This window comes from Xylona heveae (assembly GCF_001619985.1).
Source record: "Xylona heveae TC161 unplaced genomic scaffold L228scaffold_16, whole genome shotgun sequence".
In the NCBI taxonomy this organism is placed as follows: Eukaryota; Fungi; Ascomycota; class Xylonomycetes; order Xylonales; family Xylonaceae; genus Xylona; species Xylona heveae.
The window spans coordinates 1277-19202 of record NW_017264208.1 but is presented as its reverse complement, the minus strand read 5'-3'; the positions used below and the strand labels follow the sequence as shown (position 1 = coordinate 19202).

The window sequence follows — 17926 nt, the reverse complement described above, 5'->3', positions numbered from 1 at the left end:
GGAAAAGGATTTCAGACATTCGAAGATCTCCGGAAGTTTTATTGCTATTTTTTACACGTCTTAGTATTCCAGTTCGAGCTGTACGTGAATTGTGCGCAGTTTCTATCTAATAATGCTGGGCTTGTTGAGAACATCTTGACCAAGTACAATACCACCCTAGATTATGAACCGAAAGATACATAGCTAAGATGTAGAAAAGTATGCCTGTCAAAATTATATTTCTACACTGGTTTAGTAAGTGATGGTACTTTCAATACCTCCCGGACAAATTGACAGAGCCTGGCAAAAGCATCCTCGGTGATCTGATAGTGAAAGACCACTCGTCCATTCACGAGGGGGTGTTCGAACAACTTCACGTCAAAAGTACGAGCCAATGGGTAAAACTGTTCGCGCATCAAGCCCGAGGCTTCAAGGTCAAACCAGACCATGTTTGTCTCGGTTGGCCGTTGAAGCTTCCCGCCAAGTTGCTCCCACAAGGCTGACACAAGCTTGGCTTTGTCCTGCGCTGCCTTCAACTTCCCACCAAAAAATACATCCTCAATGGCTACTCGTGCGGGCGCTGCGATGACGCCTGCTGCACGAAGACCACCACCGAGAATCTTGCGGATCCAACGCGCCCGCTTGATAAAAGTGGAGCTACCAACAACAACGCTCCCAATGGGCGCCCCGAGACCCTTGGTCAGACACATTTGAATGCTGTCGAAGCACTCTCCAAACTCCCGCAGGGTTCCGGCACCAGAGGCCACGGCTTCCCACAGACGAGCTCCGTCCAAGTGCATATGGATTGGAGGGTCCTGCGCCCGTGCCCAATGCGAGATGGCACGAACCTCGGATAGAGGCATCACGGTTCCGGAAAGCGTGTTTTCCAGGCTGATGACTTGAGTCGGGCAGTCATAGACGTCAAAGGTAATGGTGGCATTCCTCTTGACGTCGCCAAGCGTGAGATGATGACCGTTCGCCGGGATGACCATTTTGACGAGAGCCCCACATAGGGTTGCTGGGCCTCCGGCCTCGAGATTGATAATGTGTCCTCGGTGGTCAGCGACAATGGAATAAGGCGGTGTCTTCAGGGCTGATCGCAGAGCGACCTGGTTGCCCATTGTCCCTGACATGACAAGAAGCGAAGCTTCATGACCTAGCAAGTCGGCGACGTATTCTTGAAAGGAGTTCGTTGTGGGATCTTCCTGCATCACGTCATCGCCGAGGGATGTCTGGATGATGGCTTCCAGCATGGGCAGGGTGGGTTTGGTGCAATAGTCTGATCGGAAGTCATTGGATGCTTCATTACTGCTTGACCATTCCAGATTGTTCACAGATATTGATGGTCGTCTATTGTCGGTTTTCAATGACGCAGCAGACGACAGAGGCTGCTCCGGCGCGAGAGAATTGGGCTTTTCATGGTGTGTCTTGACCGGCTCCGCAGAGCTTGTCCGCACGGCTGTAGGCATTTTGCAATGGAATAGTCAATTTCTTAATGGTATCCTGCTTTTTTGAAGAACGATTGAAGCCTTGAGAACGACCGCTTGTGGCTGCTTTTGACGAAGCAGATGGCTTTTTCAGCCAGGACGGGAGGATGGCTGCCATCGGCTTATTTTAGCCATGAAAAGCATGCCGGTATATGCTGTAAGCAAGGCTGAGATGCTTTCTCCGGGGGACTCCATTTGCATGCGCGTGCAGAAGAGGGAGCGCTCGCTCTTTTTCCCTCCGAAGTCGTGATCACCAAAGGTCAAATTGCCACGATGACAGGGAAATGTGACCAATATCCGACTGTGATGATTCGCAGAAACCCATGCATGTTCATGTGGAGAGAACTGTAACGTTCTGACCATGTCGAGAACAGACCCTTGGACGCCGAAACACTGCAGTTCGTATCACATTATGGCAGACTTGCCACCAGAATACGGCCCGAGCCGTGCGAATCCATCGATAATCAAACGCTATAGAAATCATTAGAGCGGTGAAAAATGTCGTGTCACCGCAGGACTTCGTACGGAGATGGTAGAGGATCAGGGCATGGATGGATGATCAAGGCGGTTAAGCACGGTTTAGGTCCAGCTGGAAAGAACACCGAGGATAGCCGGTGCATCATCTTCGCCTCGCAACTTTCACTGTACCTTCTTCAATAGGACAAGCCTTTTTCTATACGCCTTGTTCATTGAACAATCGAATCTTCTGTTATTGGTGCAAAATCGAATGCTGGACCATGTCAGTGTTACATTGGAACGCGGTATTGCAAGACGCATTGGTCGGTCAGTAAGGGGCAATCATCAAGTCGATACAAGTATACCTTCCATTGCTTCGCGGGACGTGATGGTAAAAGCTTTACTAAGAGGCTACACAGATGCGATAGAAATTTGCAAAATGTTATGTTTTCACAAGGATTACTGTATAGTAACGGAAAGGTGGATTCGAAGGAGAAGGTCAAAAGAAAGCCCTGACACAACAATTCAATGACTCAAGAAGCCGGGTCTCATAGAGGCTGGTTAGCAAGGGCCTAGCGATAAACTAATTGCAAGATCCCGTAGGCCAGGGGAACGGATCGCTTCGGGGTATTGACCAGCGTGCGCTAAGACTATGACACAGAGGACCGAGGACTAATTAACCAATGTGTCAGACTATTTTGATATTCTTTGTCCTCTTCACACATACAATCGCAAGATGGAAATACAGCCTGAGCCAGTAGCAGCGGCTGAGACTGAGAAAGCAGCTGCTGACGAGCCTCAGTTGGTGACCTGGACATCACCAGACGACAAAGAGAATCCAAAGAATTGGTCCAAGGTTCGCAAATGGAGAGCGACAGTTTCAGTGTCTGGGTTTGTATTGATGAACTCGCTCTCTTCGACCATTATTGCCCCTGCACTCCCTCAAATTGCAGATTCGCTTCGAGTCACGAACGATGCGGAGCAAATCTTGATTCTCTCCATATTTGTTTTGGGTTTTGCATTTGGGCCTTTTCTTGCTTGTCCGTTGTCCGAAATTCACGGCCGCATTAGAATCATCCAGTCATGGAACTTTTTGTATCTCATCTTCAACACTGTTTGTGGCCCGGTAAATTCAGCTGGAGCTATGCTGGCACTTCGTTTTATGGCCGGATTCTTTTGCAGTGCATCCCAGGGGGTAAGAGATTATTTCGTCGTCTTTTTAAAAAGGGAAACAAAATCGCTGACTCGTGCATAGATTGGAAGCGGTGTGCTCTCTGATCTCTTTACCACCAAGGAACGTGGTAGGGCTATCGCAGTGTACAGCATTATGCCACTCATAGGTCCGGTTATTGGACCGGTGCTTGGAGGTGTGATTGCACAACACACTACATGGCGTTGGACATTTTATACCGCTTCTCTGCTTGATGCAATCATTTTGATACCGAGTTTCTTCACACTCGAGGAAACCTTTACACCAGTGCTTCTGCGACACAAGAAAAGACGTCTCGAAAAAGAAACTGGGCAGCGTTACTTTACTGAATACGACCACTTGGATCAAGCAGGCGCCGAGGTATACAAGTTAGCGATCATTCGTCCGATCAAATTGCTCGCTACGCAGCCTATCATTCAGGTAATGGCCGTCTATAACTCCTTTCTATACGGTCTCATTTACATTCTCTACGCCAACTTTCCGTCACTATGGACAGACATCTACCACGAAACACCCGAGATCTCGGGAGTGAACTATTTATCTCTTTTTGTCGGCTCCCTATTTGCCGCCGAGCTCTGTACCCACGCCATTGACCACATTCAGAGACACCTCTCCGCAAAACACAATGGTGCACATTTTCCCGAATTCCGAATGCCGATTATGCCGCCTGCAACCATTGTCCTGGCAGCCGGCATGTTCCTGTATGGTTGGAGCGCCGAGTACAAGACCCACTGGATTGTGCCCAATATCGGCGCCGCAATTTTCATGGGCGCCGCCATGGCATGCGCCATTGCCGTGAACATGTACATGATTGATACATATGGCAAGTTTGCAGCCAGCGCGTTAGCAGCCATTAACATGCTACGGCAAATGTTTGGCTGTTTCTTTCCGATTTTTGCACCGTCATTGTATGAAAAACTAGGATATGGTTGGGGTAATAGCATCCTTGGGTTTATTGCATTGGGTATTGGATTGCCGGCCGTCGTTATGCTCTGGAAATTTGGACATGCCTTGCGGCGACGAAGTCCCTATGCTCAGGACAGAAATGATTGACTTCAGGAGCTTAGCCGGTGAAGGAGGAAATGTGCATTTTGCTTCTAGAACATTGGTGGATATTATTTATCATAGTGTTACTTTAGAGCTTTGTATTCTCAGAAAGAAGGCCGAATGTCTCTCATAATGCAATGTCCAATTCCAAATGTTGAAATTACAAGGTGCAATGCTAAGTCCTCGGAGTTGCATTCTTGAGCATTTCATTACAGCCTGCTGCTTTTGCAACAGGGATTCTCAATCTTAGCATCTGAATTGAACGTATTCGTATTACCCCACAATCAGCCCGGGTAGCGTCGGATATAGGGCAATCACACCATTATATTCCATGTTACATTGTACAGGGATATGCATGCTGACCCGAGCGCTGATGTTTAAGGGTCTTTTCTATTAGGATATGCAGGGAAGAATCATTTTCGTTCGGGATCTCTGCCCTGAGCCTAGGCATCATCATCCACAACCAGAGAAAAATTGAATTCTCCTTCTGGACATGACATTTATCCTCGGTGCAAAAAGACCCGGCGGCCAGGACGAGAACGAAAAATCAGTCCGTCCCGCTGGGAGGTAACATGGCGACAATTACAAAATGTCATATATCATCTCTTGCAGCACTCGACTGGATTGCGTATCCGGTTCAAAACCCACCAGATATTCCCAATCTGAGCGTCTCGCCGGCTCTCCAACATGACACGATCATTTGAAACATTTTCTTTGATACCATCGGACCTTTTGAAGTTCGTCCGTGAACATTCCTCATTCTACAATGGCGCCTTCTCTCACTTGCCTTTGTCCACGATACTGTCCGACCTGCCAATCACCGACGTCGAGGCCTACTGGTCTTCATCCACCGCCAGCGCTGCCAGCGTCTTAACAGCGCCCTTCACCGATGGCGTCGTCATGCGATCAGGTGGGTCAACCGCTGAGCCCAAAATCGTCTATATCACTCGCGACGAGCTGCGGAGAATCTGCCAGATCAACGCCGTAGCCATGTCGACGTCTACTGGTCTCGTGCCGGGCGACCTAATTGCCAACCTCAGCCACATGGGCGGCATGTATGGCGGATTCATGTTCAACAACACCACATTCATGGAATTGCCAGTCGACAACGTGCACCTCCCGATTAGCGGGCAGCAGCCTCTTGACGTGATTGCAGACACAGTCGACAAGTTCAAAGCGACTGTCATTCTCAGCAATGTCTACACACCCACACGACTCGCAGAATGGTTGAAGAGCCAAAGACGCAATCTGCAAAGCGTTCGTCTCGTCCTCTATTCCGGCGAGACCTTTTTCAAAGACGTGCGTCCTCTGTGGAATGAAGCTTTCCCCAACGCTATCATTGCACCATACCTGTATGGATCCGTGGAATGCGGTCCCATCGGACTGCCAGCTCACCCACCACGGCCGACCGGCGACGACGATATCAATCCACTGTACAAGGTCGTGCAGCCGGCAGTTCACATGGAAATCGTCGACAGTGAGGGACGGCCTATAATAGACGCCGAAGTCAAAGGCAACGTGATTATCACCCACCTGATCAAGCGGCTGCAGCCAATGATCCGATACCCCGTTGGAGATATTGCAGCCTGGGAAGACTACGAGCAAAAGACATTCAGGCTGTACGGGCGCGACTCGGTAGCACTCAAGATCAATACCACCCTACTCGACCTGCCGCTGCTGAAGTCGTTGATCGGCAAGCACATCTCGCAGGATGCAGCGGCCAAGTTCCAGAGTGTTGTTCGGCGTGTTAAAGGGAAGAATGTGTTGGTTTTTCGAGTGGCGATTCCTCCGCCCAACAATGCAGCTTTGATCAGAGACGCTCTGGAAGAAAATATAGCTCTGGTCTCACAGAGTTGGGTGTGGAATAGGACTCAGGGACTGATTGCACCGCTAGAGGTTGAATATGTAGAGATGAGCAAACTTGTTTTAAACCACGGGAGCGGAAAGCTTAAACATTTTGTAGAGGAGCGGTTTTGACTAAAGAGCAATCCCCAGGAACTCAAACGTCATAAGGTAGTCTTTAAGTCTACTGGTCTAGTCCAGGGTTAGCCTTGCCTCCTTTTTTCATTAACTTGGCTTTAAGTTTAGTCATATGTTACTTGTATTGTTTTCTCTCTACTACATATCATGTTTATTCTCTAGGTAGGCGATGCTTTCTACTACTTCCAGAGCATAGCATTACATCGTGCTTGTTTTGTTCGGGCACAATTTATAACCATACAAGTCGGTCTAAGAAAGATTGTTGTAATCATTAAATTACTAGTCTATATTAGCATCTATTGTTCACATATAGTATGCTATATAACCCCGTTGTCTAGTCTTGGGTATATCCTTTTGGATGGTAACCCCATGAGCACCCAGAGAGAGCTTATTCATATATTCGACAATATGAATGCTCGTTATCCTAGGCTGATATGGGCACCTCTGCAGCCATTCAAAGCTGTCACTCTGCCCTGCTGCTTTTGATGTTGCAGTTTGAAGGCATGCTTCAGCCGACATGACTCAGATGGCCAAGCTTTCCCATCATACCAGCACAACAGTGGTGATGTTGTTTCCTTGTAGGGCATCGCGAGATTGGACGGCGAAGAGATGTAATTCTCAAAAGGTCAATAGGCCCGATGGCCTTGGGACCCAATACATAGATCCCCCTTCAATACCCTCACTTTACGTTCAGGGCTGCGTGTCCGACCGGTCGCTATCGCTGACAATTTCGCTCCTGTGGCGCCGGGACCGGAATGGGTCAACGAACTTGGCCAGCGCGCCGAAGCTGGACACAAACATGGCAACGCCCGTGAACACAATAACTGGCATCCACTTGCCGCTGCCGTACGAAGCAGTGACCGGCTTATTCTCGTCGACGAGCCTATCGGCGATGAAGCCGGACGACAAGATGGCCACACCACGGAAGCATGTAAGCACTCCAAAGATGAGCAAGCTTTTCTCCTTGTTGTCCTTTTGGTCGCCAAGTATAAAGGCCGCAAAGCGGGGGCGCAAGACCGAGTATCCACCAGCCGTGGCACCGAAAAGGAGAGCAAAGATGATCAACGGAGCATAAACATGGGCGTTTCCCCAAATGGCAAAGGCTTCGATGCAGCTGCCGGCAGTGCTGATCAGCATAGGAATATAGAAAGACGTACGATAGTCACTGTAGACAATAAGTTAGCATCAGTGGTCTTGTCAAGGATATCAAATTCAAACATACGCTAGTATGCCTTGAAGTGGCTGCCCAATAGCGGTGGCGACGTTGATCAGACTAGTTAATGTGGCGGCCTTGGTAGCGGAGATGCCGTAGTCGGTGGCAATCTGTGGGAGGTAGGTAGAGGGAAGGTAATGCGCAGTCGCTTGAATAAACTGACAAGCAATGAAAATGAAGGCGACGGGGTTTTTGAAGAAGTCAAAATCCTTAAAGGATGGCTTCGATCGCGGCGGGGGCGGCGTGCGCGCGCGAATGGAGAGCAGAGCAGACGCCGTCAAGACAAACGACGCAATGCCCCATCCCACCAGTGTCGCCTTGTGGCCGTACCTCTCGAGGCAGACTGAGAAGATTGGGGGCAATACTGCTCCAGAAAGGCCACCAGCACCACAGCTATTGGAATATTAGCAGCCATGTCAAAGGGTGGAGTCAGCGGGGTACACGAACATTACACCGTACGCGCCGCTCTTGCGGCGAACAAACCAGTCGCCGACATACGCGATGGAAGGAGCAAAGAGCATCGAGGATCCAATTCCATTCAGAGGGCCAAGGCAGACGAGTAGTCCAGGAGCCTAAGACCAAACCCATTAGCTGCATGTTTTTCATTATCACGGTCTGAACAAAATTACCGATTTGCAGAAGGCAGCTCCTATTGGAGATACAGTGCAGATGATGCATCCTAGCCACATGGTAGCTTTCCGGTGGCTTTGAAAGTAGTTGAGATAGTAGATGATGAATGGCAGCACGATTTGCAAGACACCCTATATCCGGTAAGCCCAGGTCGTTTTTTTTGCACTCATATGATGACTTACATTGGAAACCATACCGGCCGCAGAAACATACCCAATACCCTCAAATGGGGGATTGTTATAAAAGTAGTCTGCCAGAGCACCATAAGAGTATCCGAGACTGCATATAAAAGATTAGAGCTCCGCTTGATTGTATGAAAGACCAAAAGACTTACCCCCAGGCCGTGATCTCGACGACAGAAAGACCAAACAGCTGCATCATCGCAGGCACGCCTACGTCAGTGGCTGGATAGCCATCATCTAACGGGACTGGCGTTGTCTCTTCTGCAACCGCCTTCTCCTGCTCCTGCTGAAAAACAGGCTGCACGGCATTCTGTCCCTGGATAGCCATATTGTGTATTCTTTTGGCTCGATAGTATCTTATAAGAACTTAAAGGAGACGTGACGAATGCAACGAGATTGAGAGGCACTCCCAACTTCATATATACAAAATTATGTGGGTCTAGGGTCAACGGGCTGACCATCCAGCGTCTTCTTTCGGTATCACCGAAGATGTGCCTGCAGGAGCTATCTTATTTCAAAGCAGCAATGTAGTCGCGGAACATTTTCGCCGTTCTTCTAGACTGACTATAGTCTTTCTCCAACGCGGCCCGCATCTCTAACGCTGGGGATGAGAGGCTCGTGCATAAGCTATTGCACAGGTTTGTATGGCTGATTGCAACGGTAGAGAACTAGAGTCGGCATAATGCAAAACTTGCCGTCCCGTTCAGTGCGGGCTAGGGTTTTCAGGGGGCCCGAAAAAAGTCCGTTGTTGCCAGCCACGTACGAGTATCCCAAACATATTGTGTGTCCGGTGTACGGATACCTAGACTTTAATTACACTCCTGACAGCGATTTACCGTGATTTCCCTGGTGCAAATACCAACCGTGCATTCGGAAGCTTTGGTCGCCGTATAGATTGGATGTATATCATACCTGGATGTAAATTTTTTTTCCAGGTTCCCAGGATTTGTAATACCAAGCTTTCAAAAGGGTCAACACAGCCCGGGAATATCCGGGTCCTAGTGGGTCGGGGCAGGGGCCAGCAGATGAACCCTTTGCAACTCTGTAGGCGGTGTACTATGAGTCAAAGTAAAAGCCGATATGACTTGTTGCCATTAGCTTTGCAGCCGGTGGAAGGACGGGGATGTTCGGCAGTTTCTTAAATACGGCCGATCAGAAGAAGCCCGCGAGATGCAAAAAAATGGCCCTTAAGGTAATTTATAACCAATCGAACCCATGCCCGGTCTCACTGCAGTTCATGGGTTAGGACGATGGTCGATAGAGATGTTCGCCTGCTTCGGCTATCAAAGCCTTCTGGGCTTCCCGACTATCCGTATCCGCGCGGGCCCCCTAAACGATAGCGACTTTAGCGACAACGCCGGTGGTAAAAACAGCCCACCACCTAGGTCCCTAGTTAACCCGTGCAATGATCTACGGAGTATTGGCTGTAAGATTTGCCCTGCATCCATCGGCCCACGCTTGGCTGTATTTGGCCTTGAGCCGACTTATCACCACGACCCACAGTGCCGCCCAAAGAGGCAGCTCTAAAGGCATCTGGTGGAGAATTTTATTTCCCTTTGGCTAAGCTGCAGTGACAATCCGGGGGTGTTGATGGGTTAGTGGTTCCTGTTACGGCTGATCGATGCCTCAGCCCGCTCTTATCGTGCCATGTAATGTTGCTATTGCTGTATCACCCACATTATCTTTTCATTCTCTCGTAAAGCAATTTTGTAACAAGGTACAAGTACCTTTCCAGAGATGCGGTGCACACTTTGCACATTATCGAGCATGGTTGAGCTCTGAATATAAAAGACATCCTCATGTAGTGTATACATGACGTTATTTGCTAGACGGCGAATGAAGCTTCATCTCTCCTTTATATCATATCCTTATAGATTTTACACAACTCCTAGACTCGGTGTATAATATAATATGTATAAATTGTTTTGTAATTTTTATTTTCGCAACGAAACAAAGCAAATAAAACGGCTACAAATATTGAAATTGGACCTAAATACAGAAAAGCCTTTGAACGGTTTGTTGTTTTAATCCAAGTACGTACAGTGCAAACACCTACCTACCTTATGCCATGAGACGGGACATTTCTCCTAAAAGCAGCTTTCAATCTCCTGCTTGCCCATCTCATATCCCTGGCAGAACCTTGCATAGCGAGCGTTACTGCTTCTCAATTCTTCTAGACAAAATCGAAGCCCTTCACGCTCTCGAGCAGCCATGTCTGCCAAGATGGCCTTGCTATCCATCGAAAGCAAATTGATCGATGAAGAGGTTGCAAGAGACTCATGCAAATTCACAAAAGCCAAGGACATTCCCATGAGCAGCTCACGATTCTCCATTGGCCGCATCGACATGTGCAGCATTTCGTCTGCAAAACCTGACTCGCGCCCACACAAAACATCGCTGAGACACTGCGGCTGAGGAAGGCCAGCAGCCTTTATCATTTCGAGTCCCAGTTGGACAAGGTCGATACTATCAGTCCGGCGCACTTCGTCCATGCCTGCAACTCCAGAGCCCTCGGGCGCAAACCCATATTGTGCACGGAGCACGCGAAGAACTGCAGCGGTAGACTGGTCCGTTGTCTTGATAGGAATAGTGACGATCGCTTCGAGCAGACAAGTATGGGTAAACCAAAGTGGCAGAAGCTTGTCCAGCGCAGGTCTCGAGGTCGACGCCACTTGGAATGTAAGCTCGGATGCAGAGAGTGTCTTTCCAGGTGTGGATAAATGTGAGTCTGTTGCAGGACCAATGACTGGGTAAGCAACCCTAATGCTCCTGCACTTAAGAGCAATTTCAGAACTAATGGCCGTTCTCCTTGTAAAGGACCAGTAGATTTCTGCATTCGGCATCGGCCTGGCCAGTGACTCGATCCATTTCCTCAAATCCTCGACTTCAGTCTGCGTAAAAGATCCGAACATTTTACCTTCCCATTCCAAAGACTGAATAAGTCGGCTGCGCTCAGGATGGCCTTTGTAGATCCAGGGTTTCGAATTACTCAGCGCGTCCAAGAATTCCATCTGGCGAATCTCTGATTCAAACGCATTGGGCTCAAGCCAGTCCACAAGGGACCTGCGCTGGATAGAAACCCTCGTGCCACAATGAAGCTTGTGCGCGACTGGTGCTTTGGTCTTGAAAGCTCTGAGGACCTCTGCTTCCAGCTTGTTTGGGTGGCGTTTAGGCAACACATCGGCAAAAGTATTGCTCGGAGAGCTAGGTAGACTCTCTGACAGAATGAATCCTGCCTGGACACGTTTCCATGCTTGATGGGCTGCGGCAGTGCCTTCCGTCTTCTTCACGTGATTGAGGAAGTCAATAACAGCCTGCATCGCCATTGCCGTGTGTCCACTGTCTGCATTATCAATCGAAATGTGTAGCAGGAAATAGTAGGAATCCAGCTTCAGTTCCTCCAACTCTTTGATCGCCCGCATGGTGTCCCACGTGAGCATTTCAAAATGCATATTGAAACCAAGAATCTCAGGAAGAAATTCGTGCGGGAAAAGCGAGATTAATAGCTGCGAGAGTCCTGCCTTCCAGGGCGCAATTTCGTTGAGTCCAAGGCTGGGCTCTACGAAAGCATGACTGCTTGCATCCGGAAGGCCTGCTTCAATCTCTTTCGTGAGTGAAGCATAGATGTACGCGTGATTCTTGGTCAAATCTCCATCTCCAACCTCTTCCGAAAAGACCTGCCAGGCATTTTTGGTGATTCGGCGAAGTGCAAACGGCGTGGTGATGTTGTGGACATGCCCTAGCCAGGCACCATCAACCATTTTGTTTGGTGCACTCTGTCTGAGGAACCATTTGGCATGTTCAAGATCCTTGAAGAGCTCCCGAGGCGCACCGCGGGCCCTTCGAGCTAGATAGTTCTCCCAGCGCTGCGTAATATTGTCATCCTTGGCCTTCAGGAAAGCCGTGAGCTGCTCCACATCAAACTTCTTGAGGCCAAGAATGCCGCGTTCCGGGGCTTTTGTTGCGGTATCAAGAGTCTCAGCAAAGAAAGATATCAGCATATCTCGTGCCTCGGGCAGCACCGAAGGAAAATTTTCCAGGTTGTGTAGCTTATGGTACATTTGTTTGTACCCTTGAAGCTCCTCATCCGCTGCCACAAATGATAGGCGCGTCTTTGAGTACTTCGATGGAATTTTCGACTCCGCATTCCGATGGCCACCCAGAAATTTTTGCCATTGCCGCTTTCCCAATTGCCTTGCCGCCTTCAGATAAGAAAGAAGAATCTCGCTCGCTGAAGGCAGAGACAAAAGCAAAAGGGCCAAACAAGCAATGTGAAATGCAAAGATCATTTTGGTACTAAGGGAAAAAACAATGCTCGATAGTGTATAGGAGACGGTGTAAAGCTCTCAGCCGACGTCGTAACCATCTGAGCTTTATGAGAAGTTCTGCCATTGTCTCCACTCCTCGGACACTGCTGCTCCCGGTCTTCTCTCATGATATGACCTGATGTGATATTGAATCTGCCATCGTCTGGACAGATATTTGCAGCTGAAACCAAGCTAAGAAAGGCCAGGGTGTGATGAAGATGAAAAAAAAAATGCATCAGAAGATGCTTTGGAATTTCTTAATCCACTAAGAGCTATGCACAAATCTCTTCGGACGCTAGTTCGTGGTGCCGATTTCGGTAGTGGATAACATGAAGCACCCTGATGTGGTTCAAAGATCACGAAGACAACAGTTGAGTTGGTCAGCCAGTCCAGACTCGGAGGATTCGTTGCAAAGATCTTGCTTAGATGCGGGATTCATGGTCCGCCGGTATTAGTTTCACGCCATTCAGGACCCGTGCACTTCTGAATGGTCGTAGACCCTCCTTTTCCAGTCCCATTATTATTTTAGGGTGAATGAAGCTTCGTCAGCCTAGTCATTGTCATTTTGGTTGCATATAGGAGATAGCTGAAAATACGAGGTCCGAAAAAACTTCCCGCCTTCTGGTCTCCTGCAGCTCTCCGAGCAGGTGGTTCAAGGATTCCCAGGTTCAATGTACTGGAGCAGATAATTTCAATTGAAAAAATTCACATGCTTGGTTTTCCATGGCATGAGCTTCATAACCATGCCCCACCAGAAATACTCTGATAAGTCAAACTTCATCTTTATCTGCCCCCTTTATTGGAAGTCTAAGACAGACATGCAGGAACACGAATGTGAATACCGAGTTTCGGCCGTAGAAACTCATCCAGATAGGCGGGTCAATCCAGCAGACTCTTCCCATTGGTACAACACCAAGGTTCGGATGTAGGACTGCTATATTTGCAGCCCCAACATAGAAGGACAAATGCTAGCTAGTTCACCTGCTCTCGAATAGATTGGTAAGGCTGTGACTGCTAATTGCTGGCTGGCACGCTAGCAGCGACCCTGCAGGTACAATATCCCTGCTATCTCCTGTGACCCTTGTTAGAGCTCGGAAGGGAACGGTCCGCAGGATAGTCGACCGAGACGGTCTCCACATACCAAAATGCAACGCTGATATTAGTCCACAACACGTTCTTTGTTTGGGAGACTCACAGTGGTAGTTCTTCACAGAAGCCCAGCTCGCTAACTTAGACAAGGCTTTTGAGGATTCTCGTCGGCATTTTGTACGTATTGATTTTAGCAAGTGAGATCTGCTGTGCCTCAGCAGATCGGAAATTGTGTAGATGAAGCCGAGAACGACAAAATGGCTTTAGTTCAAGCCGTATAGATTGAGTGCTACTGAAGGGTATAAAGAGGCATTGATATCTCGAAGTTTTCTCTTATTGCCAGCAGCAGCATCTCAGGGCATCTCAGCAGGTCTGAAATCTTATCGTCCCCTCTCTTCAACATCAAACGGTCTTTGTTAAACTTCGTCTGTACCTGTATATCACTATGCCTGTCCGTGTCACCTACAACAGCCCTGTCCCGGAGGGCAAGCCTTTTACTGTTGCGCAATTGCGCACAATCAACTTTGGCAAACTTGTCGAGCGCGACCCTCAGGAGGCCGCGAAGCTGCTCGAGGCTGGCGAAAAGGACGGCTTCTTTTACCTTGACCTGACCACACCAGCCAGCAAGGGCTTGTGGAAGGACTACACGGCATGCCTGGAGGTCTTGAAGAAGTGGTTCGACACTCCTCTCGAAGAGAAGACCCAGTATGCCTACGGGTCTGATGTGCAAGGCTACAAGCCCATCGGTACTCAAACCGGGGCTACTGAGAAGTCCAAGGATGGTTTCGAGACTTTGCGAGTAAGACTTTGAAGCTTTGATCTCTCTATCTTTCCAATATCCTCCCCTTTCAACTTTTCCAAAAGACAAGCTGACATTTATAACAAAGATTGCTCAAACGGGCCTCGCATGGCAAAATCAACCTCTCCCCGCCGCGGTTCTCGACCAGAGCACACTCTTCAATGACTTCATTGACAAGACGCGCTATCACGTTATCCAGCTCCTGTCCAGCTTCTCCGATGCCATGGGTCTTGAAGGCGACGACCGATTCGAGCGCAAACACCCGGACAACAGACCCTCGCACACCTCGATGACTTTCCACCGCTATAACAAGCTCGGCGCCCGCGATGTCTCCAATGTTGGCCACAACAAGCATACCGACATCAGCAGTATCGCGTTTCTCTTCGCGCAGCAATGGGGCCTACAAGTTCCCTCCACTACCAGTGAGAACAGCTGGGACTACGTGCGGACGCAACCCGGTTTTGCCATTTGCAATGTCGGCGACTCTTTGCGTTTTTTGTCTGGTTTCCGGCTGCGATCGGTGCTGCATCGCGTTGTGCCTACCGTCGAGATGGAGCAAACGCACCGCTACTCGGTTGCATATTTCACGCGCCCAGTTGACGGGACGACATTTAAGGACTCCGAGGGGCGGATTATTTCGATTCAGGATTGGTTTGAGAAGAAATTCGACATTTATCGTGCGAGTCATGAGGAGCAGCGCAAGAACACGATGCTGACTGGTGGAATTGAGGATGCAAAGGCCCGCGCCAGGATCCACTTGCGTGAGGAGATTCAGATTTAGAGTAATTATCGTGGGAAATTGATGACCTGGATGATTTGTCGCCATTTCTCCCTGTCGTTTCGCTTTCGGATCTTTCCTCCCTAGCTTGTGTTTGGGGGAAAGTGTTTGGGGGGAAGTTCTCATAAAAACACCACTTTTGCATGTTTTTCTGCCTTTTTTTATTTGTAAGAAAATTAAAGCAGCATGTGGAGCAAATGCCCAAATTGAATGAGGTGTCCTACTATTTTCCAGATCATAATGTCACCAGACATAGAAGACGCTGTATTGAAAAGAAATTATCATGCACAGACACCGTAGACTTCAATACTGTGGCAAAATGTCGTCCTCTCCACGGATCTGCGACGCTGCGTCCAGTCTGTCATCGAGCAGCACCGCCAAGTCATCTAGTTCTTCGTTTTCGGCAACAGTGTCCGCCAATGTATCACCGGATTGGGAGCTGGAAGATGATACCTGGACCGGTACCCGGAGCCCTATGATTGAGGCAGGCACACCAGTGCCATTCTGCACAGATAGAGCGATATCAAGCGTATATACGCGCGACAGGAGACAAGAGTTGAAACTCGGGAGCCAGATCTTAGTCTTTGGCAGGCTCACCGGCACCATGATCGTTGCCGTGTAGTAGGGGTCGTTCTGACTACCGGCATCGCATGACGTGGATGGGGCGAGTTCAGCCGCTGAATTTGCAGAGGCTAAGACAGACTCTGACGGAGTGCAATACCCGCTATCTCGTCCTAATATACTCGACCCCAATGGTGGAGCCACATTTCGCTCGGATTGCTTCTCCCATTTGATGCTGGATGTCTCGTAGGTCGAGAGATGCATGGATGTCTCGTAAACGCTGCAATTTGGTCGCTGGGTCTGGATCATGCTTGCATGGCTGGGCACTGAATCATATGGCTCGGCTGAGAAGAATGTGCTGACGCGAATCCGACTATTTATGCTTCCAAGTTTAGGCGGAGGATCATGCGAATCAATCGGGTCGAAGCGCACATGGATCGGAGCAGAAGTACTCAATGAAGATGCTGCTGGCGACAATGGATTGAATCGAAATGAAGCGGGTTGCGCTGAAGTGGCTGTGATCGTTCCAAGCTTCCCCTTGAATAGACTTTTTCTTAGAGTCTTGCTTTTCTGAAGGATGTAATCATTGTTGATGAGATCAAAAGTAAGTGGCGGTTGGTCAGCTGAGTCAGGGATGATGTGGAGCGGGCGAAAAGCCTGGGAGATGATTTCAACTTTTCCTGTGCCAGAAGATCGATGCAAGAGCTTAGCCCTGATGGCATACTCTATTTTCACCGTCATAGGAGACATATCATGCTGTTTGTCGGACGAGTAGGGCATTGAAGGCGGAGCTTGAGTGTGGTCATCGTGAAGGCAGTTGGAGTTTGCTATTCGATGCCGGCATGCGGTCGGAAGAAGCTTCTGTGGCACAGCGAAAGTAAAATTAAACCTATATGTCTTTCCCGATTCCGCAACATGGTTTATAGGATATGCTGACTCTGATACTGGCATCAATAAATGCAGAAACTGATGTGTACCAATTGCAAGCTTTGTTGCTGTCGGCACTTGTGTGCGAGAAGTGCCTTCAAGGCTAATCTCTACCGAGTCAAACGGAGTTGTGCGAGCTGGTGTAAACGAAACCATTCCACTAATGTTCGAATGGCTTGTATATGTCTGCTGAGGCTTATCTAGTGTAATAATAACTGCAGGAATTGTGACTCCAAATTTGAGAGAGTCCATAACGATTGATGTTGAAATGTTCAAGTCTGTTTCCAATAGAAGTGTCTGATGGAGGCAGCAAGCATTGGCCGACTGAGGTTGGTCCCAGAAGCCGATCGGAATGGGTCGGGAAGACTAATCGCACGGCCGAACTAACTTCCCAGGGAAAGAAAAACTTACTAAGTGATGACTATGAGAACTCTGGACAGGTGGAAGGAATGTCCGTATGTTCCGATATAGAGGATCATGTGATTCCATTGAGTACCTTAATCTCCAGTATTAAACAGAGGCTCAGGTAAGTATCTATCATCTCGCGTTAATGTGATGCAGCAGGGAGGCGGAACGACTGGTTCTGCTGATTGATTTCGATCAAGCGGAGCACCCAAGGGGCCTGGGCGGGCTGCGAGCAAGCAGTGCCACAAAATACGACCACGTCACAATATATATCTATCAGCAACGGCTGGTAGTTGTTCTCCGCTTGTCCGTGCGTGCTTTGGCTACCGCTTACTAGTCTGTCAAACCGAGTTGAATGATCGAGCAAAGCTGGTGCAATGGCCAGATGTTCGTGTCAGTTACTGCGCAACACAAGTGCCATCTCGACTCGTTATCTCGCTTCGCTACAAGACTCTAAATATATAAGGTAGCTTAGGTAGTACACTATGGTACACTATGGAACACTACCAAATCCTCATCAGCGGGTGGACTACTCGGCCCGCCCACTTTCCCTCACTTGCCATTGCTTGCTCCTAGGCTGCAGAATGAGTCGGGTTAGGGTTGGGTAGACCCTCTATAACCTTCCTGCTTGGCAACCTTCCAGGCTGGGTCAGGTTTATATTTTGAAGCATGACAGCCTAGTAGGTAGAGTTGGGTTACTCTACACTATCTTGTTTAATTTATATCTAGAATTTATAAACATATAGGTTGTAACATGATTTTATTAGCTAAAGATATTTAAATTATAGAGGGTTTTTCTACTTTTTCCAAAGGGTTAGACTTAGGAATTTATATAGTAAGAATTTATCAAACCATAGTTTAATTTGTTACTGCAGT

At 48.6% G+C, this 17926-nt stretch overlaps 7 protein-coding genes across 7 annotated transcripts; 3 read left to right on the top strand and 4 right to left on the bottom strand.

Annotated features, from left to right (window-relative positions):
* Positions 1 to 221: 221 nt before the first annotated feature.
* Positions 222 to 1448, bottom strand: L228DRAFT_215671 (l-allo-threonine aldolase; the record flags this gene model as incomplete). The annotated part of the gene is made up of 1 exon (XM_018330092.1): positions 222 to 1448. One exon carries the CDS (start codon positions 1446 to 1448, stop codon positions 222 to 224), a length of 1227 nt encoding a protein of 408 aa, XP_018184366.1.
* A 740-nt stretch (positions 1449 to 2188) lies between these two features.
* On the top strand, positions 2189 to 4328 carry L228DRAFT_257321 (putative efflux pump antibiotic resistance protein). Its single transcript, XM_018333971.1, has 3 exons — positions 2189 to 2281; positions 2342 to 3117; positions 3178 to 4328. Exons 2-3 carry the CDS (start codon positions 2659 to 2661, stop codon positions 4183 to 4185), a joined length of 1467 nt encoding a protein of 488 aa, XP_018184365.1. The 5' UTR covers positions 2189 to 2281; positions 2342 to 2658; the 3' UTR covers positions 4186 to 4328.
* Positions 4329 to 4613: 285 nt separating this feature from the next.
* On the top strand, positions 4614 to 6494 carry L228DRAFT_251649 (AMP-dependent synthetase/ligase). Its single transcript, XM_018333604.1, has one exon. It carries the CDS (start codon positions 4867 to 4869, stop codon positions 6154 to 6156), a length of 1290 nt encoding a protein of 429 aa, XP_018184364.1. The 5' UTR covers positions 4614 to 4866; the 3' UTR covers positions 6157 to 6494.
* Positions 6495 to 6849: 355 nt separating this feature from the next.
* Positions 6850 to 8512, bottom strand: L228DRAFT_242114 (MFS general substrate transporter; the record flags this gene model as incomplete). The annotated part of the gene is made up of 6 exons (XM_018331381.1): positions 6850 to 7324; positions 7382 to 7765; positions 7820 to 7944; positions 8002 to 8133; positions 8185 to 8281; positions 8337 to 8512. 6 exons carry the CDS (start codon positions 8510 to 8512, stop codon positions 6850 to 6852), a joined length of 1389 nt encoding a protein of 462 aa, XP_018184363.1.
* A 1759-nt stretch (positions 8513 to 10271) lies between these two features.
* On the bottom strand, positions 10272 to 12331 carry L228DRAFT_254589 (hypothetical protein; the record flags this gene model as incomplete). Its single annotated transcript, XM_018333838.1, has 2 exons — positions 10272 to 12274; positions 12307 to 12331. 2 exons carry the CDS (start codon positions 12329 to 12331, stop codon positions 10272 to 10274), a joined length of 2028 nt encoding a protein of 675 aa, XP_018184362.1.
* Positions 12332 to 13803: 1472 nt separating this feature from the next.
* Positions 13804 to 15411, top strand: L228DRAFT_251642 (Clavaminate synthase-like protein). The gene is made up of 2 exons (XM_018333603.1): positions 13804 to 14379; positions 14468 to 15411. Exons 1-2 carry the CDS (start codon positions 14026 to 14028, stop codon positions 15158 to 15160), a joined length of 1047 nt encoding a protein of 348 aa, XP_018184361.1. The 5' UTR covers positions 13804 to 14025; the 3' UTR covers positions 15161 to 15411.
* A 49-nt stretch (positions 15412 to 15460) lies between these two features.
* L228DRAFT_271705 (hypothetical protein) lies at positions 15461 to 16897 on the bottom strand (the record flags this gene model as incomplete). The annotated part of the gene is made up of 1 exon (XM_018335563.1): positions 15461 to 16897. The coding sequence occupies one exon, from the start codon at positions 16895 to 16897 to the stop codon at positions 15461 to 15463; it is 1437 nt and encodes a 478-aa protein (XP_018184360.1).
* Positions 16898 to 17926: the final 1029 nt, after the last annotated feature.

Excerpts from the sequence above, each read along its gene's own strand:
- L228DRAFT_251649 (XM_018333604.1), top strand. The coding sequence starts at position 4,867 with ATGACACGATCATTTGAAACATTTTCTTTGATACCATCGGACCTTTTG.
- L228DRAFT_257321 (XM_018333971.1), top strand. The coding sequence starts at position 2,659 with ATGGAAATACAGCCTGAGCCAGTAGCAGCGGCTGAGACTGAGAAAGCA. Across the intron at positions 3,118-3,177 it reads TTTGCAGTGCATCCCAGGGG|ATTGGAAGCGGTGTGCTCTC; the intron begins GTAAGAGATTAT and ends ACTCGTGCATAG.
- L228DRAFT_251642 (XM_018333603.1), top strand. The coding sequence starts at position 14,026 with ATGCCTGTCCGTGTCACCTACAACAGCCCTGTCCCGGAGGGCAAGCCT. Across the intron at positions 14,380-14,467 it reads ATGGTTTCGAGACTTTGCGA|ATTGCTCAAACGGGCCTCGC; the intron begins GTAAGACTTTGA and ends TTTATAACAAAG.